This window comes from Vicugna pacos, chromosome 30 (assembly GCF_048564905.1).
Source record: "Vicugna pacos chromosome 30, VicPac4, whole genome shotgun sequence".
NCBI lineage: Eukaryota > Metazoa > Chordata > Mammalia > Artiodactyla > Camelidae > Vicugna > Vicugna pacos.
Window position 1 is genome coordinate 13,604,963 of NC_133016.1, and position 27,298 is coordinate 13,632,260.

Here is a 27,298-nt window from a genome sequence, read left to right on the forward strand (position 1 = left end):
TATTGTATGTGAGGAATTAAGTACATTTTTTCCAGCACTGTCTTCCACAGGATTTAATTAAACCCACCTGAAAATGATTTCCATCAGAAAACCTTCCATTTGCAAACAAAGCTTGTTCTGTGACTTACTAGGGTTTCTGGTTTCTCAGCACTCAGGCTTTTGCTTAGAACTAGTGGTGAGGAAGAAGGAGAGCTGTGCTCAGTGTCCAGGGACTGCAGTGGCCAAATGTTTGCTGGTGGATTTTTTTCAGGATCCAGCCTTACCCTAGGTTAGCTCAGGGCAGGACATCACATGATGCCTTCCTTTATGGTCTTCCCAGTAGGGTTCTTTTTTAGTGGTGTTTCTAGCTGTGAGGAATTTTCTGAGTGCAGATAAAGCCCTGGGCATGACACTTAGCTGAGTGTCCCCCTGTTGAGGGAGAGACATTGAACCATAGAGCCTCTCCAAGTGTGACGGGGCCACGTACGCTTATTGGATGTCTTGTTCTTTCCCCTGCTCCTTTGCAGGCACTGATTTCTGGATGCCTGTCCATTTTGTGCTGTGTCAGAAGGCTGAGGAATAAGTGGACAGAGAAAATTAGAGATTTGGGGAAACAGGCAATGGACCGTAGGACATGAGAAAAGGTCAGCCAAACATGGTTTCAGCTGGCAGTTGAATTAAAGAATGTTTAACCAGAAAGTCACTTTTAGAAATTAGGCCATGGCTAGAATGTCCTGAGGAGTTTGTTGAGAGGTTCCTAAGAGTCACATGGCTAGGAATTATTTTGAACACCTTAGGGTTCTTAGCTTCAAGGACCCAATAATACAATAAAAATCAGAAGAACTGATCCAAGTGGAAATGCCTCTTTGTGGGGAGGCGGGTTCTTGGGAGTCCCTCCAAAGTCACTGCTAGCCCCTCTTATTTGGTGTTCACTGACTCAGAAATTGTTCAGGGGATGCTGTGCTGGAACCAGCTCATAGTGACTCTTGAAAACATACTGTGACATTTTCAGCTGGTTGACATCAAGTTAGTAGTTTGGAATTGGATATGATGAGAGTATTTACACCGTGGAAATTGGTGAGTCCTACAAGTCAGGGCTCCACCATTCTTCAGAGCCAGTTATTAAACATTTAACAGCACAGCAAAGAGCCAAAGCTGTCTCTTAATCCCATAAAAGGGAAATCAGCGGAGACCTGCATTGTCCCTGAGGACTGATGGCTCTGCCTGTGCACGGCTGCAGAAAGGAGCCTGGCTAAAACTTCACTAGGAGGGTGGCACCTTACTCAACAGAGGCTGGCAAAAGGCAGCCAGTGCCAGCTGACCGCCTTTCTCATACTCAGTTGGCTTTAGAATTTTAGCTCCGTGATTTTTCTTTTTTGATTGGTTTTGTTTTAACCCAAAGACCTTTGCATTTTGGGCATTATCTGGAGGTTGTGAAATCAGAGCCCTTTAGGAATATTTTAGGCTCTGGGAATGATTATCTAAGTAGAATCTGAATGAGTAATTTACCTTCCCTGTTTCTCCATCTATCTGTTTATGAAGATGAGTGACCTAAGATCTGTCTCTTGTTGTTTTTTTTTTAACATTTTTTATTGAGTTATAATAATTTTACAATGTTGTGTCAATGTCTCTTGTTTTAAAATATAAAGAGTGACATATAAAGAGCTGGCCTTGGGGTAAAGTATGTGAAATCTATGTTCCCCACTCTGTCTTCAGGCTTGCATCCACTCTGACTAAACTGACCAGTTACTATTCACTTACAAATTAGTGACTGGTCAGTTTAGCCAATATAGTTGAATGGTTGAATCAGTAGGATGGTGTCTGTATCGCCATATATCATGATAGCTTTAGGAAACAGATCTGATATTAACTGCATAAGGAGTAATAAGCATTCAGCTCCTTTGGTCAATGTGGTATATATGACTTTGCTGTATATTGTTGGTTCCCAAATTGTGGCCACATCATTATCCCCTGGGAATCTTTGTAAGCTGGGCTTATTCCAGGACATTCTGAGCCAAAAGTCTGGGGCAGAGAGCACGACTTGTATTTTAAAGAGCTCCTTGTGTCATACAGCTCTGTTTGCTGGCGGCTCGGCAGCATAATCCAGCTCCTCACCCCGTAACCCCACTGTGATCTTAAATCCGAGTCAGTTATTCTGTGACGGGCTCTCCACTGCGATTCCATTGTCACAACAACAAGAGAATGAGCTTCATGGAGGATAAAACATCTATTCAGACACATATATCTTCAATAATAAGTCAGCACAATAAAAAGAAATTTTAAGAAATACTGACTGCATAATACAATAATGAGATTCTAGAACGTTTCCCATCTCAAATGTTACATCGATCAATCTATGAGAGCGGCAAATTCCATCATTTTGGCCTTCGTATCAGCTCATCTGTGGCCTTGCTTAATTGGGCCACAGAGCCCAGACAGCTAGCTGGCCCAGGAGCTCCAAGTCCCCAGCACCTGTGCTCCTCCCTCTGGGCCTTCCCAGCCACACACTCAGCCCCGTCTCTCTGTAAGCAGAAGCGTAGTTCCGCACGTTAAGGGAGAAGCAGAGGTTCATGAGAAACTTCCGCCTGGCACGTTCAGACATTCAGGAGAAAAAGGATGTAAGGATCCAGAATTATACAGAAAATTGCTAAGTCTGTCATTCTGCACATGAAGACCCAGCCCAAAGTATTCATTATTTACACATCTTCTTAGCATACTGAGCTAAATGCAATAATGTAAAGTTTGCTGTTGAAATTCCTTACAATATGGAAGGCATTGACAAAAAGTATTCTTACCTCAAAAGGCCTCAACGGAAAATTATACATATGAAGAAGTACATAACCATTCTCAGTATTAAATTTTTAAATTATGCATACGTATTACTAAAACAAGGTTTTACCAAGATGAATAGATAAGATTCAACTTATTGAATTATTATTATCAACTTACTATTCAACTCCCTGTCAACTGGGAGCTGTCAGTAACTGAGTTGTAATTTACCAGAATCATGATTTATCAAGTGGATTTTCTCTTATTTTAGGGGAGAATGTAGGTTATTGCTGGTGGACTGTTGTATACCCAGGCAAGGATTTCCTTTTCTGTTTTGCATTGAGAAATCATTTTTTTTTTTTGGTGGGAGGAGAATTTTTTTTCGTCCTTTATGGCTTTTCTAACTTATTTAGTTTTCTGTGCCTTATGGACCGCAGATCAAAATCACTTTCCTTTTGAACCCAGCTTTATCTGAGGCTGATTAGGCTAGGAAGTACTAGATGAGGAGTCAGAATTTCTCACTGATTACCTGTGCAATCTGGGGAAAATCACTTAGCCTCTCTGTTTCTCCATTTCTCATTTGGAAAGTCAAGAATTAGGACTAGAGATGCTCAAAGGCTCTTCAATTTCCAGTGTCCTAGGGTTCTAGAATTCTGTCCCTGCTACCTTTGGCCTCAAGTCAGCGCCTCTTTGCTATCTGAGAGTGCCTAATAATTAGTACTTTGTCCCGAGTCAGAAGAAATGATCTTCCGTTCCTCAGCTTCCCCACCAAATTAGGTTGCTCCCAGCACTCACATTCACGGATCACTGGAGGCCGAGCACAAGGAGGCCGGAGGAGTCTCTCCCTTTGCACGTCCTGGCTGATGGCCTCGTGGTCAGGTGCCTGACATCAGAGTTACACACAGACTGACGGCACAGCGGTCACAGCCAGCACTGCGAGGCACACACACCACTAAGCGCACAGCACTTTTACAACGGTCAAGGACACTTCAGACACAGAAGCAGAGGCAGAGAAAGCATAAACGTTTAATCATCACATACGGGAAAGATTTTCTGGGTTTCGGGGGGATTCTTAACACCACACTGTAACTCTGTCTCCCCAGGATCTGCATGTCTGCACATGACACTCAGAACAACTGATGAAAACTGAGGGACTAGCATCGAGCAGGTTGCTAAATGTTTGTGTTTATTTTTCTCTGCAGCTGAATCGGTCATTTGTATTTGTGTCACATGTAGACAGATTGGGGGCTTTATGGTGATATTTATTCCAGTAGCTGAGGGTAGACCCTGCTGTGAGTATCTGAAAAGAGGAAAGGTTCTGACAAAAGGACATACTTAACTTAGAACCAATAAAACAAGGGCAGTGCAAAAGCCAGGGGTTTGTATCTGTGGCTGAATAAGGAGGAAGGACCAGACAGTCCTGCCTGCCGAGGTCACTGCTCTCGACCCCGCAGGCCCGGAAGTTCTGGCTGTGTGCACCACTGCCTTTCTCATCTGGACTCACGGGACCCACCAGCTCTTGGCTGTGACAGTAGCTATGTAGGTTTAATCTGTGAAACAGTGTTTAAAAACAAAAAGCCTTTTAGTATGATCAGCTAGAGGCTGTTTTTCTCTGTGCTGGAACTGTAGGTCAAGGGCATAACTAACAATAAAAATCACAGTAAAAGCTGCCATATACTGAGTGCTGACTATACATCGAAAACCGGGGTAAATGCTTTACCCACATATTGGATCTAATTTTTGCAATAGGAGAATATAGGCTGTATATATAAAGAATTGATAAGTTATGAGAATTGTGGTTAATGGCTCGGGGAGGATTTGGGATTTTTTTCAGAGATTTTTTTAAAGAAAAGAAAAGGGTGATCTCTTTGGAACCACTCCAGGAGGTCCTACATGGAAACGGGATGAGCCCCATCTCTAAACCCTTCTAGTTCTGGGAGACGAGTGTTTCCTCAACGTTTTGAGATTTTTTTGTGAAAGTGGTAGATGAAATGATGCTGGGAGACGGAAAAGTCCTCTCACTCCAGGTTAAGATGGAGCTAAGAGTGAAGTGAGATTTAAAAACTTGGCATTCTGATGAGATGTAATTTAAATGGTCCACTAATAGAACAATTAACTGGTTTTAGAGATTCTGGCCTTTTGCCCTTTTAACCTACCTGGTTCAAAGTGTCTATATATTTATATTTAGTGAAATCTAATGTGCACATTGGGATTAGAACTCCAGACTCAGAATCTGGCCCGTATAACATTGGCATTAATATCACTTAACTGTAACCAAATGAACTGAGTGCTTAGGAAGAGCCGACTGAAGTCTTCCTGCACTTATGAATCTCGCAGTGGCCCTAACAGAGAACAGCATGAGAACTGCGGCCCTTTCCTCTTTGAAGGGACAGGGAGTAAGCATGGTGTGGTTTTGGTGCCCATCAAATCATACCATTGCATTTTAAAATGTTTTTAATATCTCCCCTTCTCATTATTTCAACTATCAGTGTATCTTAGTGTTTCCCATCTCGAAACATCTATTTCTAATTCTCCCTGTTGATTTGAAGGATTACCATTCACACAACATTGTGAGATGCGTCAGTCACAATTGGTAACACGTTTGAACCTGTATGATTTTTCTTTCACTGGTTGGTATCTGGGTCTATATAAGCTGCTCTGATTAGCTTTCTGGAAAAAACTACAATAAAACAGCCTTTAGGACCAGGCAGAACATGAGCATAGGGACTGTGTCTTTCCTTAACTGTATTTGGTTTGATTTTAGGCATGATGGTACCTTCCCAAGGAGGGACAGTGAGCCGATTACTGAATTACAGCAATTGTTTTGAACAGTGTTTGTAACTTTACAAGCAATCTAGATGAGATTTCTGGGAAAAAAAAAACAAGCTACCACACCCAAATGTATTATAAATGTGCTTGACTGGCATTTGGAAAGGAGAAAGAAACTCTTATTAAAATTTAACATCAACTTGGCCAGACTTCGGGCTGAACTGGAAGAACAAAGTGCTACGCAGTGAACAATGGGGGACAGGAGTGATGTGATTTCTACTCCTAAGGCTGAAATAATGGAAAAGAGAATAGCCTGTGACTCCCTCTGCAGTGGCTCCCTATGCAGCTATAAGAGTACCTCTCAAATTCCAAGGGTTTATTTAGTACCAGTCTTGCCACTACACAGTGGCTTTTCCTTTTAAATGCTTAATTTGTAGATGTATTAATTTGTAGACCTGATTTCAGTGGAAAGAGGGAATATCTGGTGTCTACAATTGTCTTGAAGTTCTGGAGCAGTGCTGATGGACACAGTGATACTTGAGATGACCTCACCTCAGCACTGGTCACACAAGGGCCTGGCCTGGCCAACCTCAGAGCTTTTGCTCTGCTTGAACCCTGCTAGTTCTCAGAGGCCTGATCATAGTTACAACACTTTAAGGGATATGAGATCATAACATCTTCTAAGTATTCTTCCTCTTTTTCCTCTATATGTTCCAGGCTCTTAAGCAGACTCTTTGCCTCTATATTCTGAGAGAATTCCCAGCCCAGGGCTTGGGTTGGGATTGTGGGAGGCACTAAACCCAGGTTGGAATGCCCCTGTAGATGTGGCAACAGAATGACTTGCCATATTGGCACTCATGTCAAGAGATGTGATGCCACCCATGACATAGGCTTTCTTAGTACCAGGGAAAGATGCACTGCTATGCCTCTCAACACAGAGGGGCCACTATGCTGTAGAGTGACTGCATGGAATAGTGAGAACTTCCTAAGAGGCATTTCTTATAAAAGTAATCAAAGATCCAACAAGATTTGCTCAGTTTGTCATGAAACCTCAATGTTACCCAGAGCCTTGAACATACTAAGTACAGATGCAAGACTTATACAAGCAAAGTGATTTCAATATGATTCCTAGCAGAATAGTAAACTCCGCAGTGGTGGTGCCAGGGGAGTTGTTGCAGAAAAAGAAAGAGAGAGAGAGAAAGAGAGAGGAAAAGGGAGGGAAGGAGGTGGGGGTGGGTACAGAGAGAGAGAGAGAGATGATAAATGCAAACCAGTTTTTTGTTTTCATTTTGAACAGTCTGATCCCACCCAGGCAGAACTGAAATCCTGCCCCAGTTGGCCAGCAGCCTCTGATTACGAGGACTGTCTGAGCAAAGCTGCAGAAACTACAGCTCTGATCCTTATAAAAAAATGGGAGGCAGTTTATTATTAAAATACAAACATGAAAATACTTTAGACCATTTCTTGAGCAGCATACTTCCAAATGCAACATTCCCTTTATCAATCGAGTTTTAAATTAGGTGGTTTCAAAGCATCTGTCCTGCTAAAACCCTTAAAAGAGCAGTGCAAAAGAAGGGGAGCAGACATCTTTCCTCTTAAATGGCAGACAGTCCTTATAAGAAATTCTCTAGGGTTCTATTCTGACGACTATTCAGCATGACTTGGGGCACTTTTAAATCAGCCATTTGGCACTTTCTGTCCTGAGTTCTTAGGCACAGCGCGACAGAGTGAGCTTGGTGAGCCCTTCCCCGTGCATTCGGTACAGCAGCTGAAACTCAGCAGGCAGCTGGTGGGACTCCTGCCACTTGGTGGTAAATTTCGTTCCTTTTTTGTCATAGTAATGGTACGGAAGGTCTTCCCTTGTGTTGGGGTCAAATCCAAAAGGCCAAAATCCATACAAGTGGATCTCTTCACATATTGCTGATGCAAGGGTGTACATAAGAATACCTGTGCTCAGCCGTTTGGGTGACAAATGTTTGTTTTTCCAGTACCTGTGGAACAATAAGTACAGGCGGATTCAGAGGCCAGTGTTGAAGGTTTCAGTCAGATAGGTCACTATGACTGGTTTGGGAAGTGAACTTCGCCAAGTAACTTAAACAGTACTTGCTTTGAATCTATCCTTTAGACCACAAAACACCTTGGGGGCAGGACCAGCTACGTAATTTGTGACACTAAGTGCAGAATGGAAATGTGGGCCTTATTTCAAAAAATTTTGAGTATTTCAAGAGGGCAATAGCAGAGTATTAAACCAAGTGTTGGCCCTTCTGAGCACGGGCTCCTGTGTTACTACAAAGGTCACACAGGTTTGAAGCTGTCCCTGCCTCTGGGCTGTCCTACAGAGTGGTGTCTCTGACGCAGTGCTGATGCCACAGAAGCCCACCAGTGAGAATGACTGCTGCTCGCACAGAAGGGCCCTTGGAGTGGGGAGGGGCTTACTTAATCTAAGAGGACCTCTTCTGTTACTTCCTTACCCGAGAATAGCGATTAAATCTTTTTCTTGGGTTTGGAAAGATTGTGGGGCTTGCTTTATGTTTTTTCTACCTTCTTGTAAAAAAATCACATTCCCTGTTCCTTTGTCTTCTGACCAGGGGCTCCCAAGCCCTGCTTTGGTGTGCCAGGATCTAAGAAAATTATTTACACACTTTCTGAATTAAAAAAAATGCTAAATTATGATTGTTTCTCCTTCCATGTTTACATAGTAATTTGAAGCCTTCCTACCTACACTGCCAAATATTTGAGACTGCTGTGGAGTGTGTGTGTGCCTGCTTGTGACTGGCTGTCCAGGCATAATCAAACTGTTCATGAATCAGGAACCAATGTGTTTGGGTCAAGCCTGAGTGGGCTGTTATGGCTAACTCCATGGGTCTACTGAAAGGCTGGGGACAAGTGGGCCACTTCCTGAAGTTTCTAAGCACATGCAGTTCCTTCTTCACTACCTGAAGGCTTCAAATGGACATTTTCCCTTCCAGTTGAAGTTTAAAAGATCAGTCTTGGATTTAATATTCTTATCTAAGGCATTAGAATGACTTCTGACAATTCTCTTGGTACTGCTCAGCTAACAGAGAGCAAGAGGGGTGCAAAATGATGAGGTCAAAAGACCACAGGGCAGGTTGGCAGGAGGCCTGGCCTCTAGTTCTGGTTCTGCCCATTTTGAGCAGTGATGTTGGGTAAATAACTCATTCTTCGCACTTCAGTTGACTCGTCTATAAACTTAGTTGGGCTACCTTACCTCTTAAAAAGGTAACCATACATTCCGGGAAACTGGGACAGTCTGTTTTGGTCTGTTATCTTTGTTGTAATTCTTAATAGTGCTCTTTTTCTTTCAAAGAAAAAGTTTCAGTTTGGACTATAAATTATGACATCACCCTACCTGTCAGATACATACCAGTTGATTACGTGATGATTTCTCCTTCTATAATTGGTCAACTAAACAAATCTTAGATTTGGAAGACTTTGGAAGAGGACTATAGGATGTGAATAATCTACTATGGGATAAAAAGATTCAGAATCTCTGTTTACTAGACCTCCTAGAATGCACTCTAACTTGCAGTAATATCTGGACAGTATGTTAGGACACTGGGGCTACTTGCATATGGGAAATTAAGAGTTGAGGACATTTCCTCAAATTATTTAAAGAAAAAAATTTGTAATTAATCTTGCTTTATAAAATGCCCTGCATTATTGGCTCCTAATTCTGACTACTTACTAGAATCATCTGGGGAGTTATTAAGACATACCAAGTGTCTGAGCCTCTTTCCTCCCCCAACCAAATTACATTAGAGTCTCTTGAAGTAGAACCCAGGCAAGAATATTTTAAAAATCTCTCCAAGTGATTCTAAGGTATAGCCAGAGTTAAGACCTATCAGACTAGATGAAAACATTGTATTTCTGATTAATCTGGCTTTCAAATTACAAGGCTTAACAATGAGCTGATAAAGTACTTTTCACATGTTTTTTGGTACTCAAGTCCCAAATTATAAAAGCAGATTACACAATTTTGATTTATCTAAGTGGTTTTCTAATCTTGGACATCTAAAAAAACACCCAAATATAAAATAAAAAGGAACATTTAAAGTCAATTGCATCTTTTTAAAAAAACCACTTGATTTGTCTACTTTAGTCATTGGCATTACTGGGATGTAGCTATCCATTAAAAGAAAATTATTGATTTGTGGTGATTTCCATCATTGCTTGTTAGGCTTACCACCAAGGAAGGGGACTGGAGATAGAGAGACAGGAGGCTAGGAAAAACCAGTCCCTCCATTTGACTTTGGCTACCAGCTGGGGCAGGAGACTGAACTTCTTACTTAGAATGATTCATTCATTCATTACAAAACTTAAGAGCTTGTTTTAAAGTACTAAGCTAACCACAACAACTAACTAATCAGATAGCTCCCACCCCCAAGAGATTACAATATTGATTTGCCATCTGGTAGGATATGAGTTAAAGGCAATAAAATATACACACCTGTTGACATGTTGCATTATATTTCCAGGCCAGGCCAATTGGACCTTTAACTGACCTCTGTGTTCAACAAAAAAGTCAACTAATGTCCTGGTAACAGTTGCTGAAGTGTGGAAGAAAAACGCAGGGATCCAAAGAATGGCCCCATCGAGCTTTTTTAAACTGAGAAAAAAGTTGTTACGGTCCTGAATGGTCAAAAGATTGTTGTAATATTTTTCCAGGATGCTGGGGTTGAAGGTGGTAAGGTTGGTTTTCCTTCCAACATCTCTTTGGAAAGCCTCCGTGGGGGCAAAATTGCAACGGAAAACAAAATCTGACTTATCTATTTCTTGTCCACACCGGCTCCCTGTCAGGATCCCACTATTTCCAACCACAGCACAAATATTATAATGCTTATTCACAATGGGTGACACATCTGGAAGCAGTGATCGGAAGTTATTGCTAATGGAGAAAACATATTTATGGCTGGAATAATCATAGTGCATCAGTTGTCCAATCCGAACACTATTCTTGGTCAAAGAAAAATTTTTTATTACATCGACATGCTGAAGAATTTCTTGCCTAAAATAAAAAGAAATTCATTAAATGTATCCCATTCAAAAGAATTGATTTTCCATCTTATTTCTTATGCTGCCGTTTTATTCAGACAAGAACCGTAGGCACATTGAATCCAAGAAAGACTATACATTCATAACAATTGTGGTCTTTGAAGGGATGACTGCCTTAGAATTTACAGACATGTGCTAATCTCTCAGTCAAATTCCGGGTATAATCCTTTGAAGCTTGTAAATGTAACTTACAGTTTTAGCTGCCAGTTCTTTGGTTTTCTGCTCTACCTGAAAAGTGTTTTTGATCAGGGGGGAGGCCTAGGCCAAACTGCATCAGAAAACACAGGGAGACAATTTACACAGGCCCCAAAGAGCTCACATTAATGCACAAACATTGGTGACTTAGAGTTTGTAATTAGGGACTACTTGTTTGCTATTGGACTACAGTGTCCAAGGAAGATCAAATGTCACTGATGTCCAAGTAAGAGCCAAATAGTTATGAGTCAGTATAGTACTATCTATTACTAAAATATGAAAATGGTAATAGCAATGGGTGTAGTTGAATATTTAATAGAAATGAGATGATAATCTCATTAATGTACTTTGAATAGTGAAATGGGAGTTTTTTTCTACTTGATTATAAAGAAACACAATTAAGTTGGAGAAATGTAATCCTTAGAAAAAGAAGCTATCGTAAGTCCTGAAAACGTGTATATTCTGAGAATTCAGAGGATAAACAAGGCAAGGGTGATACTTAGGACTAATTTCTGGTTGCTTTCAGGTTGAGCTTTAAGTGAAATTAAGCATCTCCTCTTAAAGTCTCTGCTATTTAAAATATTTAAGAGAGATTGGTCACATGTTACTCTGTTACTAGGTTCTCCAGTTCTAAGAAATTATATTGAACCTCCTGTGTCTTTTGCCTGAAAAATAGCAAGAATGAAACTAAATGCTTTGCATATCATCGCTTTACCTAGAATTTTATTTTTAAAAAATTACTTCATTTTTCAAAGTACAGAGCAATGTAAACTGAAAGCTTTAATCCAAAGCTTCCAAAGTTACTGTTCTATACAAACTGTTACAAAGGTAAAGTAAATTTAGAACAATACTGGGAAAATTAATTAAAGATTACCTAATACATGGATTGAAAGGAGGGAAGTTTTGAGAGGAAAGTATTGTTCTAACAGTTACTTGGGTCACATGGCCTAGTGTGGGAAGAATATTTTTATTGAGTCAGAAATATGTTTTGGGAGAAGGTATAATATATTTAACCTGTGCAAGTTTTCTGGGTTGTCTCAAAAAAAAAAAAACTTCATGGTTTTAGAATTAATCAATTGTTGCCGTGGATTAATTTCTAATTAAACAATGTTTAAAAATTTTTAATCATAATCATATGACTTTGTGTCAACTTTTCAAGCAAACATTCTCATGACACCATGGATATCTACTGAATTTGTTTTAATTCCATCATCAGATTAAAATTAAAAAGTGCCATAACTAGAAATTCTATGACCACAATACAACACCCTAAATAGAGTGGCAAAATAAGTATTTGTAAAACAAGTATTCATACCCCTAGTACACTAGATGGCTCACAGTCCATTTAGCAGCGTAATAATCCCACTAAGAAAGGAAGAGTAATGACTTATCTGGGATGGCTAAGAGTAGACCAGAAAATAAATACATAAATACCAGAAAATAAATAAATAAATCTCATCCTTCTCGTACTTCAAAAAAAAAAAAAAAAAAGAAAGAAAGAAAAGAAAGACGAGAAAAAAACCATACACATACACATACACACAGACTAATTCATGTATAATTGAGGCAGCTACAAGACAACTAAGAATAATGTTTGGTAGCTTTTACAATATGTTAAAAGCTATAAAAGTTTAATGAGAACAAACCAAAAAACCAAAACTGTAATTAAATACCTGCATATATTTGGGCTGAGATTTTTCACTAGCAATTTGTTAGGGATGAAGTGTAGTGTTTCCTGTGTTTCAATGAGACGATACTTTTTTCAAATAATTTGTTTTACTTTATTTTTTCAAAAATTTCCAGTGGGGGAATGAAAATGCATTGGGTGATCTTTTTGTAATTAACTTTTTTTTTTTTTAAAATGGCTTTGGCAGTATTAGCCATACGTGTTAAATATAAATCATGGTTGCACAGTTAAGCTCAAGTTAGGGAGGAGTCTGGAAATGCCTTTTTTTCTTCCAAATGGGTCTTTTTGATGTTTTCTTTTTATGGGAGGGCACTACACAAATTTAAAAGGGTTACTAATCAGCCTTTGCACATTCGGGCCAAGAAGATAATGCAATACACCTCGGGTTGGGGGCAGGTAGATTTTTGTTGTTTTGTATTATTTCGTTTTGGTTTTTGAGCTCCCTAATTCAAAACACCTTTTGGATCTTTCCCCACTATCCTACCTTTGATGTAAAAACGCTGTCCGATTAAATGTCCACTTAGGTCTGGCTTGGAGTTCGTGAGTCAGAGAATGCGGAAAGGGCACAAATGACGGATCTAGAAGCTTCAGCGCAAATTGTGACCTAGAGAGGAGCATGAGTACACAGACAAACGTGCTGGCCTCAGCCAGGGGAAGGAAGCCAAGGTAGCCATTAAAGTCCAGGGGGTTGGGAGCGGGGCGGGGGTGGGGAGCAGTCGGCACACGCACTGGCTACATTCCGCCCCAGATCCCCTTCTCGCCTGGTCCACATTTTGCTCCCCTCACACATCTGGGAGGAAGAAAGAAAACTAGGGAAATCCGTTTCCATTGTCCATCCCTCCGGGTGCGGGAGAGACCATAAAATGGCCGTCTCACGGAGAGCAGGGGCGGGAGCCGGACGCTCTGCTAGAAACTGATGCGCCGGGAGGACCGGGGAGTCAGCACCGCGGACAGCGGCCGCACCACAGCTTGCGCGACCTGCGCCGCCCCCGCGGTCCCGGCGAATTGATTTTTGGAGAAAGGGCCGAGGAAACCGATGACCCAGGGGAAGGCTGGGGTGGCTCTTTCCTTAACCTCTTCCTTCCCGAGCCTATGTCTGATTTCACTCCTTGTCCACTGACTGGGGACCCCCGGAGGCCGCTGGCCAATCCCACTCCTCTGCGCAGGTGGGGCTTCTCTAGGTTCCACACCTCTGGCCGGGCTTGGACCACAGGTTGCAGTTTGTATTTGCCACCTGCCCCTCAGAGGCTCTGCTGGGAGAGCTCTAGGGGTCACAGTTGGGGCAGAGGCTCTCGATAAGCTGCGCTAGGCTTTGCCTGGAACCTTCTCAGTGCAACCTCGCACCCAACAGTGACTTGGACCTGGGGCGAGGGTAGGCGGCCCCTAGGAGTCTCGCTTCCCGCAGCGGGCGGGGGAATTGCAGAAATCCCGGAAAGAGGCGGGGGGCGATGGCAGCGGGGGCAAAGGGATCGAGGTAGAATACCCCAGGGGCTTCAGGAGAATAGACCCGCGCAACATTTGATGTAGGGGGTGGGGGAGAGGAAAGGAGGAGAGCGAGAAAGGAGTCCGGCGCCTGCGCCATTAAATCGCCCGGGACCGCCCGGAACCCGGCAGCAGAGTCTGCGGACAGGGCGCGGGGTAGGCACTCAACTCACGCATGTCCATCTCTCCATGCCCCCTCCCCAATACACACAGGGCCTTTCCCTCTACCATCATTCTCTTTAAACCCTCCCTCCCCCCATTTTTGAAATGGGGGAAGGGATGCTGAAGAAGAATACGAGAATGCAATCACATCGATTAGGGGCTTTGGGTTTTTGAAAAAAAGCGGGGTAGGGGGAGAATCAGAGAGAAGAATGGAAGGATCACGCAGTTATCTTGCCCATATCTCGGAGAAGCCAAAACCCTCCCTCCTGACCTCCCTCCCCCATAAACCAGATACCTGAGGGCGCTCAGAGGCCCGCACTCACCGGAATCCCGCGTGGAACATGTACATTCGGGGCGCCCCCGGGTTGGCGTACTTGGGAGTGGTGAAAATGTTCTCCTTTTTCAGGGACACGTAGCTGATGAGCGATAAAATCAGCAGGGCGACGCTGAGCATGACCAGCCCCAGCACACTGGCGACCCGGGCCATTTTGCAGTTTCTCATCCCGGGCTGGGCTGGGATCAGGAAAAGCGGGGAAATCGGTCCATTGAGCGGCCAGCAGCTCGCTGGCGTGTCAGTGTGTGTGAGTGTGTGTGTGTGTGTGTGCTCGCGCGCGCGTGTCAGCGTGTGTGCCGGGGGAGGGGGGCCGGGCAGGGGAGCCGCGGAGGGCCGGGGGTAGGGGCTGGCAGGAGCCCTAGAGAGAAGCCGGGCCCCCTAGGCAGGGGCGAGCAGGGCCAGGAGGCTGAGCAGGAAGATGGAGGGTCTGCGCGGCAGCGTGGCGATGGAGCGGCGCGCCGTGCGTCTCGGGCCGCAGGCTCAGGCTCCCCCACGCGTTTCCAGCGAGGCTGCCATCTCCTCTGCCGCCTGCAAGATAAATGTGATTGGAATAATGTTACAGTTCGATCTAAGCACAGGATTTAATTAATGAACTCTTAATCTCCCAAATAACCAGGGGAGGGGCGGAAGAGGGAGGGATGAAGGGGAGGGGTGGCAGAGGGAGGGGAATTGAGGCTGGAAGGCTGCAGCACACGTCCACGGCCTTCCCAGATGAGGGTGTCGGTGAGGAGGTGGCTGTGGCGAGACAGACGCCCAAACTTAGTTTAATGGACAATTCATTACTTTATAAATGTATCGGGAAATACAGAGATAAATAACTGGATTTGCTTTCCTGGCGGTTGCACACCAGCTGGATGCTTCTGAGATGCAGGGAGAGTAGATGTTTAAAAGCCTCTCTCCTCACCACTGAGTACAGCCCTGGGCCCCATGGAACAGCATCCGCCCCAGCACCCCAACAAGGAAGCCCTAAATAGCCGCTGGGACTTGTGAGCAATTAAAACCTCCTTGGAATTTCCCAGAATCTCTCCCCTATTCCCGTCCTATGCTCACCGCATACTTTACTTCTCTCTAAAAGACAGGTAGAGCTTAGCAGAGTTGTGTGGTGAGCTGTGAGTGTGGAGGGCCCGGCTCCCCCTCCCTTGTCTTCCTCCCAGCATCTGACTCCCAGCATGCTGCAGGTGGACAGTGGGCATGCCCCAGAGGTGACCAGGCCTGGAGCAGTTTGCCCTGATTTAACTTTCCATTGCCCACTTTTCTGATTTATCCCTGTGGCCAGGCCTTCAGGATAGGCCACTCAGCTTAGCCCTGAAGTTTAGCTTAGCTTAGCCCAGGAGCTGGGCGTTATAAACCTCTGTCCATTATAAATGCCCAAAACTCTCTTTTGAAGGCACCCAAGAACCAGGCCAAGAACCAGGTTAGAGAGGCTGCCTCTGAGGGTGGAAGAAAGGCTCACCACCTAACACTTTGTGTTGCTTGACTTTCAATTTGTTTTAGCATAGTCACATATTACCTGTTTTAATATCTTTTGGAAATAGAAGTTAATTCATTTGCTGTCATGCTGTTGGAGGCTCAGAAGGCAACCCACATGTTTCTTTAGATCTGTCCTTTGCAGGTAGCTTGTGGCTTCTTCACCCTAGCTTTACCCTGGGCCTGGTGTTCCCAGTACTGGTCAATAAGTACTAAGGAAAGAAGCTGGAGGTTAGAAATTGGCCTTCAAGAGCCTTTTCCAAGAAAGCAAGCTGATATGTTCCAAGGTGACTAAGATTTCTTTCTCTCCTGAAGTTTGGTTTTATGGGCTTTGGTAGACCTAATGTGTGTCTGTGGGCCATGAATTCTTCAAAGCAGTGAGCTTCGAGGCTGTGAGCTCCTACAGAACCAGGGTCGTGTCTTCTGCCCTGTTTCTGCATACTACTTGTATGCTGTCTGTGGAGAAGCATGCTTAATAAATGTTTGAGGACCTAATGAGCTCCCTGTGAAACATATGTCCAGTTCTGGACAGCAGTGCACAAAATGCAACTGTTTTTTTCCAGTGGGTTAGTCATTTTGCACCTATTGAAGACATTTTACACCCAAATCTAAAAATGTGGGTCAAGAGGACAGAAATAATTTTTTCCCAATGGGATTTTTACTTTATCAGAATTTTAGAGAAGGCCTGGGTGTCCGCACATGATGAATATTTGAACCATATTTATCGAATAAATACTATTTTTTAAAAAAAGACCATATGAATAGAGTGTAAATTGCCAAAAGGAGTAAGCACTGTCTAGGAATTACACACGTTGGAAAAACTCCTCTTGAATAAGAAATAAGAGAACAAGACATGGAGCCCAGGGTACTGGTTACACTGCCAGGCTCTGGAGCCAGCAGACTGGACTTCAAATGCTGACTCTGTGACCTTGGGTCACAGTTTTGTCAGCATCTCTGTGCTTCAGGCTCCTTATCTACAGAACTAGAATAAAAACCTCCCAGGATTTGGGGGAAGATTAAACAAGGCATGTAAAGGCCTTGGCACAGCCCCTGCTTGTATTAAGCAGTTAATAAATATGAGCTAAACAGCTTAGGCAAGTTTTTAGTGTCTTTCTCTGACCCCACAAATATGTGCTACAGAATGCATAGAAAAGAATGTACGTGGTGAGGCATTTTCCTACAGAAAATGGCAAAGGTCGAGGAGCTCTTTGGTCCCTTTAGAAAACAGCATTACAGGCTTTCCTGGGACATATGATATGGACTCATTCTGCCTAGATTTAAAAATTGATATATTACTTATTCCTAGCACACCTCTGCGAGCCTTCTAAAGAAAGTCCTACTAGGCTGATTCCCACATTGCATATGGGTCACTGAAGGTCATATGATGTAAAGGAACCAAATTAGCCAGAAAATAAACAGGCACACAGAAATCCTGTGCCAGGCCCAAAGGTGACAACGGATAGCTCAGTAATTACCAGAGGAGAAACACCTTGGGGATGCTGCTTCTAAGAGCCACTGCAGCTACTGGATCTGGTATTTTTCAGGCCTGGAATTATAGGTACTTAGTAAATTAAAAAAAACAGGATATTTTTAATAAAATATCACTTTTCAGATTTTATTGTAAGTCAGACCTCTACAGGAGTATAGGAGGGTGAAAACAAGGAATACAGAAATGAAAGACTGCTTTGACATGTTTTCTAGGGGAATTGTTAATTTGGACACAAGTACTTCCCTCTCCCACTTTTGTGCTCTGTTGCCCTGTGTATTTTCTCCCCAACCCATACTTAGGGAGAGTAACTTATAGGCACCACTTTGATTGACGTTGGCTGGGAAAGATGGCGGCCTTTTGTTAGAAATGGCAGCATTCATTCATTCATTTATTTCTGTTTTCTTTCATCTGTTCATTAAATAAAATGTGTTGGTTACGGGCAGACACAGGGGTTATAAAATCATTCTTGACTGATAATGCTTGTGGTCTTGTGGGGGAGAGCAGAGTAAGCATACTGGCAATACTATGTGAAGAGCTCAACCATAAAGGATTGATGAGGGAACTGGGCTGTAAACTCTGTCTGGAGAGGATGATGGAATTCTTCATAGAGGGCAATATCTGAGCTGGGTTTTAAAGCATGAGTGGGATTCATTAGGTAAAGAACTTTAAGAAGACATTCCAAGTGGAGGGAAGACACGGAGGCAGGGAAGATTATAGTGGGCTTGGGGAATAGCAAGAGTGTGCGCTGACTACCACAAAGAAGACCCTTTGAAGGGTCCTGGATGACGTGCGTTATCTTCTAGCAGCACTGCTCAGAACCCTCCACAGTTTGTAGAGAGGAATGGCTCAATCTGATTCGAACTGAATGGATGTAGGAGCAGCTGGGGTCAGGCCCATGGAGAGATGGGAACCGCCACCACTCGTTTGGATGTCAGCTGATGAGTCCAGTGGACCACCAGGCTGTTCACATGTTATAAGCCCCAGTCTGCCCTAATTTATCAATGAAAAAACTGTCTGTTTTCTGTGATGATACACTCCTGAATAAGGCATCATGGAGTGGACTTTTGGAAGGGCAAGGCACCTCTCCAGGTGGCAGTCCATTGGGAAACCTCCAAAGAGCAGTATCTTAGAACACTGTCCCCGAGCCACATGTGCCTGGAGTCCTTTCTGTATGCTATAGCCTGACCTCTTTGCTTCTAGTAGGTCTAACTGTGGCCACAGAGGAAAGATCTTGGGGTCCCGTGGATTTCTGTCTCCCCACAGAGGATAAATACTTTATGAGTTCAGAGGTGGGAGAAGCCATTGTGGTCAAAGAAAGCTTCCCAAAAGCTCTTGGATGGAACCGAGACTAGAAAGATGCATGGATATTTCCAGAGATGGAGATGGTAAGAGGGGCAGTGCAGTCAGGGGCAAGGAGGCTGAACAAAGATGGAGGGGAGAAGAGGGAAAGGCGTGCTGGGGCCAGCAAATAGCTGAGCCCCCTTGGAGCAAAGTGAAAATAGCCAGGATGTGTAGAGCACTTATTATGTGCCAGGTGCTTTTTATACATTATCTGAAACCTTTGCCCTGATCTGATAAGAAGGTATAATTCTCCTCACTTTATTGTTGAAGAAACTGATGTTAAGGATTTGCTCAAGGTAAAGCTTCTTTGGCTTTAAAGTCCACCCTTTCCACTACTGCATACTGCTTGTAAGCAGTCCAGAGACAGAGAGCTGGAAATGTGTGCAGGCCGGGGAAGTCTGAAAGCATCATCTTTGACAGTGAGAACCAGCTAACAAGATTACCATTGATGATGATGGTGATAATTTCATCTCACGCTGATTGCACACCTACTGTGTGTTGGGTATCATACAAGGCATTTTACATAACTAATCTCATTCAATCTCCATTCCATCCCTCTTGTGATAATGACTGCCGCCATTGCAAGAATGAGAAACTGGGATTCAGAGAGGTTAAGTAACTTGCCAAGGTCACACAGCTAGTGGCTTTGATGTGTTTCACTGGTATTTCAGGGCCAAGAGGAAGAGAGGTTTAAACCTTCTCCCTTGGTCATTGTGTCTTAGGGTTACTGAGGAAGGGAGTGCCTACTAGCCTCTTTTAAAAAGCTATTTAATCACAAGGGTTAGAGGTGGTGTGTGGCAACAAGGAAGAGACCAGAGTGATACATCTGAAAAGCAGTGGCCTGCTCTGGGGCTGGGAGAAGGCGGGGTAGGGCTGGAGCCTGGGCACAGGAGGCAGAGGTGCCCAGCCATCCCGTGGGGACAGTCAGGAGACAGCATTTTATTTTCATTGTCTCCTTTAGTGCCAGCACAGCACCCCACACAGCTGATGCTCAGCGTGGAAAGAAAACAAGGAGCTCCTCTGCTGTACAGCATAGCTGAGGTCCAGGTTAGGGAGAAGGCTGGTCTCTGGTACCGATGATAGAGAAAGATCATTCACCCAGACTGGGGTGGGAAGTTGGCTTGCTTATTGACGAGCCCACGTTTAATTAAATACAAAATATAAAGCACAGGAGAGATGCACTGTGAACAGCAAAGCTCCTCCCTACTGTCATCTCCCTAGAGACAGCCGCTGTTGCCATTCAGAGACGTTCTGTGCATTCACAGGCAGTTGAGTATGTATTAATTTTTTAAACATCAGTGCTGAGAACAGTTTGAAATATTTATTTCAAAGTTTTTATCTGTATCTTTATGAAAGACATTTTGCATAAAATTTTAACATTTCAGATGTTTGCAATGATTATATTTTCTAGAAGCTGAGGAATTACTCATTTTGTGCCTACAGACTTCTCTTAAAGCTCTGTGAAACATCTCCCTGTGAAAGGAATGCAAGAACTTCAAATAGCCTTTTTGTCCACGAATATAAAATATATTTGGAAAGCTGTCTTAAGGCTTTTTGCAGTCCAGTCCCTAGGAAATGGTTTGGAAGGAGCTATTATGTTCAATTGTGTTAACCTCCCGGGTCCTTGCATAGAATTTCAACTTTTCAAATGTTTGCGGTGATTACATTTTCTAGAAGCTAAGGTATTATACTTGGAGAAGCTGCTCGAAAAATAATCTTACAGTTAAGTTCTTACATCTATTGTGTCTCTTTATCGCACTGACTGTGGGTACAAGAAATCACCCACAGTTAAAGCTGGCACTATAACATTACCTAGGTATTGTCAGGGGAGGTGTTTTAAAAAGAACTCTAATTTTAGCCTTCATCTTGAGTTTTTGGGCAGTTTTTGTCCCTTGTGCTTCTGTAATTGTCAATAACATATCTTTGAGAGCAGGGGAAAAACACTTTTGTTTGTATTTTATTATGACAAAAGTAAAATTTCCATGTAATTTTTAAAAATGCACTACGCCTTGCTGATTTATTGACGGGTATGGCTTCCACAGAGGAAATGGTAGGACTTGTTGAAGGATGGACTGTTAAGTATTCTCTTCCCTGGTCCCTAGACCCCCCTCTCCCAATTATAGGCACATGCCTCTAGCTGTGACTTCTCATATTGTGTTCACAGGGACTTCACAGGAATAAGAGGTCACTGGACTCCCCATTATTGAAAACTCAGTCTCAGTAGGACCGTGGGGAGATTGAGCTACACCGTGTTATATACTGTAGACCTCCACGTTCTGTATCAAGTTATGTTCACAGAAATGCTATCTGATAGTATTTTGTTCCTTTCCATACATATGGGGAAAAGAGACTAAGAGGGATTAAATAACTTGGCCAAGTTAAACAGCAGCTTTTTAAAAAACGGGATTTTACTGGAGGACTAAATGCTTGCATAGTTACTCCTCTTTTCATCAAACCTTGTTGCCTTCCATGCCAGATGCTTAGGGTCTGGACCCTGGGGCATGAATGATGCTTCCTCAAAAGGTGAGTGTTTCTCATGAAGAAAGGAGGCAAGGGTGTAGTAGCCACCTTGACTTCTGTATGCCTTTCTCCTCATGGTCACCTTTTTACCAGGATGTTTGAATATGAGGAAAGTGGCTTCTCAGTGGATGAGATGATAAGTGTAAACTTGGGCAGAATCCTTTGTATCTTTGTTTCAAAATCCTGTTTTGCTCTGTAGTTTTGCAGTTTTACACGCAGAAGTCTCTAAGTCCTGCTGGAGGTGGTGTGAGATGAGGGAGTGCCTGGCTTTGGGTGTCTGTACTTGTGTTTTGAGGAGGGTAGTTTCGAAATAAGTTTTTTTTTGCAGGTAGAAGAGGTCGGGTGGAGAATATCAGAGGAATTGCAGGCAGATCAAGAATGTAATTAGTGCCTTCTCCCTAACAGCAACCCGAGGAGAAGGAGCCGGAGGAAGCTCAGGGAAAGGGGAAGGTAACTGAGCTTCCCCACGATAGTCTGATGTTTACACCAGTTATCTGACACCTGGCTCGATTCCCATGTTGGAGTTTAATTCTTGCTCTGAGTTCAAGCTGCTTATTAGAAAAAAGAAACTAATCTATTTGTAGATTATTTTTCATGTTCTATATATATCATCATCGTCTGCTTGTAATAATAGTTTCATCTTTTTCCTCTCCTTGTACATTTTATTTATTTTTCTTATCTACTGTGCTGTGCAAGACTTCTAGTAGGATGTTGAATAAAACTGGTAATTATTATTTATACAATGGAATACTACTCAGCCATAAAAACCGACAACATAATGCCATTTGCAGCAACATGGATGATCCTAGAGAATGTCATTCTAAGTGAAGTAAGCCAGAAAGAGAAAGAAAAATACCATATGAGATCGCTCATATGTGGAATCTAAAAAACAAAAACAAACAAAAACAAAGCATAAATACAGGACAGAAATAGACTCATGGACAGAGAATACAGACTTGTGGTTACCGGGGGTGGGGGGAGTAGAGGGTGGGAAGGGATAGAATGGGATTTCAAAATTGTAGAATAGATAAACAAGATTACACTGTATAGCACAGGGAAATATACACAAAATGTTATGATAAATCACAGAGAAAAAAATGTGACAATGAGTGTGTATATGTCCATGAATGAGTGAAAAATTGTGCTGAACACTGGAATTTGACACAACACTGTAAAATGATTATGAATCAATAAAAAATGTAAAAAAAAAAAGAAACTCAACTATATGTCTTTGACACAGAATTGTATTTCTTGTATTTTTTTCCTGAAGGAAAATACCAAACAAAAGTGAGTAGTAGAGAGCATGTGGTAATACTGTTGTTCACATCTATGATCATCTGTGATTCCAGAAAGCCTCCCTACTGGAACTTAGTCATCATAAACACGTACCACTGCCCACCTTGGGGCGGGTGCTACCTCACGGGCAATCAGAGTGTGGAAGACCGAGAATATTGCTTCATTTTGTGGAGACCTGGCATGACATATATGATACACGTGGGCATATCCAGGTACCTAAAGTAGACCCCAAGGTGCTTACTGAATTCTGCTGCTGGTTTTGGCTTGGATCTTGGACAGGCTTTCCCCATCTTCTGGGAGAATTAGGCTTTTCTGACCCTGCAGTGTTGTCTGCGCTTTAGATATCTCCCAATCTGCCCTCTGCCTTCCCCATTCTCTATGACAATGAGGACTGACAACTAAATGGGGACCTTGTAACATTAAACTTGCTTTTTAATTTTTACAGAAGCATCCCTCAGCCCTTTAGTTTATGTTGGATGGCTGTGTGTTTAGCAATTTTTGATAGGATGCGCAAGACTATGGAAATCACATCTATTGTAGACCCTGTGCTAGGCTAGCTGTGAAAAGGTGCTGGTTGCAGACAGCACTAGACCTTTAGATAGCGGCTGTGAGTGCTTATCAAAGGATGCTCTCTTTGTGAGCTCAGTGTGGGAAGGGATGCTGGTTCCACGTAGGTCTTTACAGTTGATAATCACTATCTTTAGGTCCATCTTCGGGGAAAAAAAACTGACAACCGTATAAATCTTACATTTTTATAGTGCTTCAATCTTTTTTCAAAGTACTCTCACATCTATTATCCCATCTTGACTTTCCAAGGAAACTGTGAGTTGGGCACAGCAAGTATTTCTATCCTGATTTCATAGATAAGAAACAGAAGGTTAAATTGCAGCAAGGCAGGAGGAGACTGGGGCTAAACATCCATGTCTGATGTTAAGACTCTTAGTCTCTCTACTAAAAAAAAAATCCAGAAAAATACACTTTCCTTCTTTATTCTCTGCAGTCTAGCCTCTACTGTTGACATTGTTTTATTTAAAGCAGTGGTTCTCAACTCTACCCGCACATTTAAGTCACCTGAGCAACTTAAAAATAATACCGATGCCCAGGCCCCATCCCAAATCAGTCGCATTAGGATCTTGGAAGTAACTCCCCAGGCACTTTTATGTTTTAAAGCTCCTTGGGTGATTCTGATCAACAGTGAGGCTCAAAAACCATTGCTAGAAGCTGACCAGTGTCAACCTTCATGACAAACTCAATGGCTTTTCCTTCACTACTAGTCTGGAGCCACTGGATATTAATTTCTTCTTTAAATTCACTCCTCTTTTGGCTTCTGTTAACGACACTCCCTCTGTTCCCAGTTCTTCTCTGATGGCGCCCTGCCAGTCTTATTTCTTCCCAGCTTACATGACTTCAGCCCTCTCTTTTCTCTGCATGGTCACACAGGATACAGGGGAGAGTGTGGAGGTTTGTACAAAAGGTCATTTATTTTTGAGGGCTTAGACATTAGAAAACAAGCCATGCAGAAGCAGAGGCTTCATTCTGATCACTTCTGCAGCTCTAGAAAGTTCTAGAACCTAGGACAGACACATGCTCAGTAAATGGATGAATGATCACAAGTACTTGACTGCATCTCATATCTGTGTACAGAGTCCTGCCCTGTATTCCAGTCTTGTCCAGTCTTAGATGTGCTACCATCTTCTTAAAACTAACTTGTTAAAAACTTACCACATCTTCTTTCCTCCTACAAGACAGTTCTTTTAAATGTTTCCTAACCATTTCACTGCTTCCAATAGCCTCATTCTTTCCATCTTGTAAATCAGCTTTGCATCTTCTTTCTCCTTTACCCAGGCTTACATCATGATCTCCCCATTTGGCTGACACTGCCCTGCCCAGAATCTGGTAGGGAAGCAGTGCTAAGCTGTGCTCTGGGCAATGACTGGACCAGAAGTGGGTCCATCCATCCACTGGCCAGTTGCCCATATGGTGACCAGGGAGAAAGGCTCTCAGTTCTCATGGATCGTGGAGGGAGAGCATGGAAAACGTTGGAAGAGACTGAAGAATCACCAAAGTCAATTTGGGAGCCAACTTGCTTGGACACCGAATGGCTTTCTAGGTTCAGTCCCATGGCCTGTGAATCCCTTTAGACATTCAATTTTCTTAAGATTTGCTGGCATGTGATTCCGTTCTGGCAACACCCATGCATAATCAATTGTATCAATGTTAGTACTAGTATTTCTTCCTTGGAAAATAGTATATATTTTTTGAATTCGTTTCTTTTCGTACCACCTAACCAAGGTCCTCACCATCTCCTACCTGAACCAGGTAATAACTTTCTAGCAGGTGTACTTGAACCTTCTTATCTCTTTCAACTCGTCTTATTTGCTGTTCCTTCTGCCTAGAATTCTTACTTCTAGTTTAAACATGTGGGGAACTCATGTTTGTCCCTTTCAGAAGTTCTTTTAAGATTAAGAAGGACAAATAGTTCAGGAATTAAGTAAAAGAATGGATCTGGAATCAGCCTGCCCAGGCTTGAATCCAGGGGCCAGTTAATTAAATTAGTGACCTGGGAAAATCTAACTTCTCCATGCCTTAGTTTCCTCACCTTCAAGTGGGAAAGAGTAGCACGTATGTAGAGGGCTCTTGAAGGGATTAAATGAATTACTTACGTAACACAGCTCTGTGCTGGGCATGTCGTAAATGTCAAGATGTCTTGGCTTTGCTATTGGCCTCTCCTCTGAGAAAGCATCCCCAGTTTCCTGCTCCTTCCCCACTCTCTTCCCAAGAGTTGGAATTAGGCACTGCTCTTCTCTGCTCTCATCAGAGATGTATTTAACCATAATTTTATAGCTAACCAACACTTTGCATACTGAATTTCACAATGGTCTTTATACTGGAGTTTGGCTAACGTTGCGTCTTCTACCTAATAACTCAGAACAGAGTGAGAGTCCTGGCTGGTGCCTGTCACAGGCACTGCTGGCAAACTCCCCAACACCCATCCCCTGCTCAAGAACAATTCTTGCTGAGTCTAATCTCACTATGGTAATTCCATTTTCTTGGCACATTCGGCTATGCTCTGGCCAACAAGACATGAAACGAAGTGTCTGGGAGGAGTTCTGAGGAAGATACCTCTGTTTTAAAATAGGCCTGAGGGAAAAGCAGTCATTCTTTTTCCCCTGGATATTGTCATATTTGTTGTGAGGTTTGGAATGGTGGCAGCCACCTTGTGATTATGAGGGGAGATTGCTGAGGACAAGTCTAACACTGGGGATGATAAGATAGCCAGACAGAAGGAACTGGGTCCTTGAGGATATTGCAAGGAATTGACCTGACTGATCTTGCAGCTTCCTTTTACCAGGACCTCTGGCTTTGTGACAAAACACATCTTCCTTTTTGTTTAAACCAATTTTGCGTCTGGGTTTAATTTGACCAAAGGTATCTTACCTGACATAGTGCCTGTGCCACACTGTTTAAACTCTGATGTTTATTTATTTATTTTTTAAAATCTGGTCCCTGGTCTGATGTCCCTGGGGCTTCCTAAAGTCACACTTAAAGCCTTGAAGAGAGGCAGTAGCACTAGATGAGGCCAGTATTTCATTACATAGGGGAGGAGGTGAAGGAAACACTGAAGAAGAGAAAGGCAGATAAAGGGGAGGGAGGGCTCTGCTCAGCCCCCTGCCCCCACTTAATCTATATGAAGTACGGAAGTTCCCCATGGTTTTTGATAAGGGCCCCTAGGGGCATAGTCCAACATGTCCCCTACATGTGGCCTCAACTCTTCCTTTCTGGCCAGCCAGCTCTTGTCAGTAACCTGCCAAAACAACATAAAGTGTCAGGTTAATTTCTCCCTTACTTTTGCTTAAAGAACTTCTCTCTGCTCCCAATACATTCCTCCAGAGCATCTTTGAGCTCATCTGAGTACTAGGCCCTCATCCACTAACTATTTAATGAGAACACACTGTGTGCCCAAGCAGTGTTCCGTGCTCTGGGGATCTAGCAGTGAACGACACAGATCTCCAGCTGGGGTCTTGCATTAGCTGAACCTAATGCTTGCAGAAGGCAGGAAACTCACTGATACAAGTCCAGGTCTAGGCCCATATCCCAGGGCACGAGGCAGAGTGGATCGGAGTGGAGAGTGGCTGTGGTGGTGCCAACAGAAGACAGCTGACACAGGAATCTAGCCCCTTCCCATCTCCCCTCCTTTTGTAGCATTGACTTTAGGATTGCAGGGATTGTGTTTTGTTAGAATGAGAGTAACATTCTGTCCTCCTCCTCCTCCCCATCATCATTATCGTTCCTGTTTACACAACAAGAGTCTGAACAGTTCAGTAGTTCAAGGTAATGTGGTTCGTTGAGGCAGAGCCAGGGTAATATCCCAAGAGTTTGGGCTCCTGGTTCAGAACTTCCCACCATCACACCCAGCATCTCCCCATCCCCCCTGCTCTTGGCCCCACATGGATGGCTCATCCTCATCTTCATACGTTAACCCACTGTCATGCCTGGCAGTTCACCGCAGAGGATGCCCGCACAGAGTCCACACACCACGCGGCTATTTGCGATTTCGTATTTGCACCACGTGCAACATCACTCTAAAGCCCCTGGGAACTGGAAGCCCAGGAGCCACACCAGGTCCTGATGAAATTCCAAGGCAAGGGTTGTAATTACCAAGGAGCTACCTGATCTGAATGGTCTCTCCTTTCAGAAAGCGGGACACAGTGTTTAGTTGCTGTGCCTGCTGCCA

The 27,298-nt window shown here is 43.2% G+C and overlaps 1 protein-coding gene and 1 long non-coding RNA gene across 3 annotated transcripts in view; one reads left to right on the top strand and one right to left on the bottom strand.

Annotated features, from left to right (window-relative positions):
- LOC140690472 (uncharacterized) overlaps positions 1-27,298 on the top strand; it is a 131,023-nt gene that overhangs the window by 32,305 nt on the left and 71,420 nt on the right. Inside the window, exon 3 of one of the 2 annotated variants that reach the window (XR_012065772.1) lies at positions 10,014-10,591. The exons of the other annotated variant lie outside the window; for it this stretch is intronic. This is a non-coding gene — a long non-coding RNA (uncharacterized lncRNA). Of the gene's footprint in view, positions 1-10,013; positions 10,592-27,298 lie in introns of those variants that run through there. 2 annotated transcript variants of the gene reach the window in all.
- On the bottom strand, positions 6,730-14,729 carry ST8SIA3 (ST8 alpha-N-acetyl-neuraminide alpha-2,8-sialyltransferase 3). The gene is made up of 4 exons (XM_006205750.4): positions 14,440-14,729; positions 12,957-13,076; positions 9,986-10,543; positions 6,730-7,508 (listed from the first exon to the last, which is right to left on the bottom strand). The coding sequence occupies exons 1-4, from the start codon at positions 14,616-14,618 to the stop codon at positions 7,226-7,228; spliced, it is 1,140 nt and encodes a 379-aa protein (XP_006205812.1). The 5' UTR covers positions 14,619-14,729; the 3' UTR covers positions 6,730-7,225.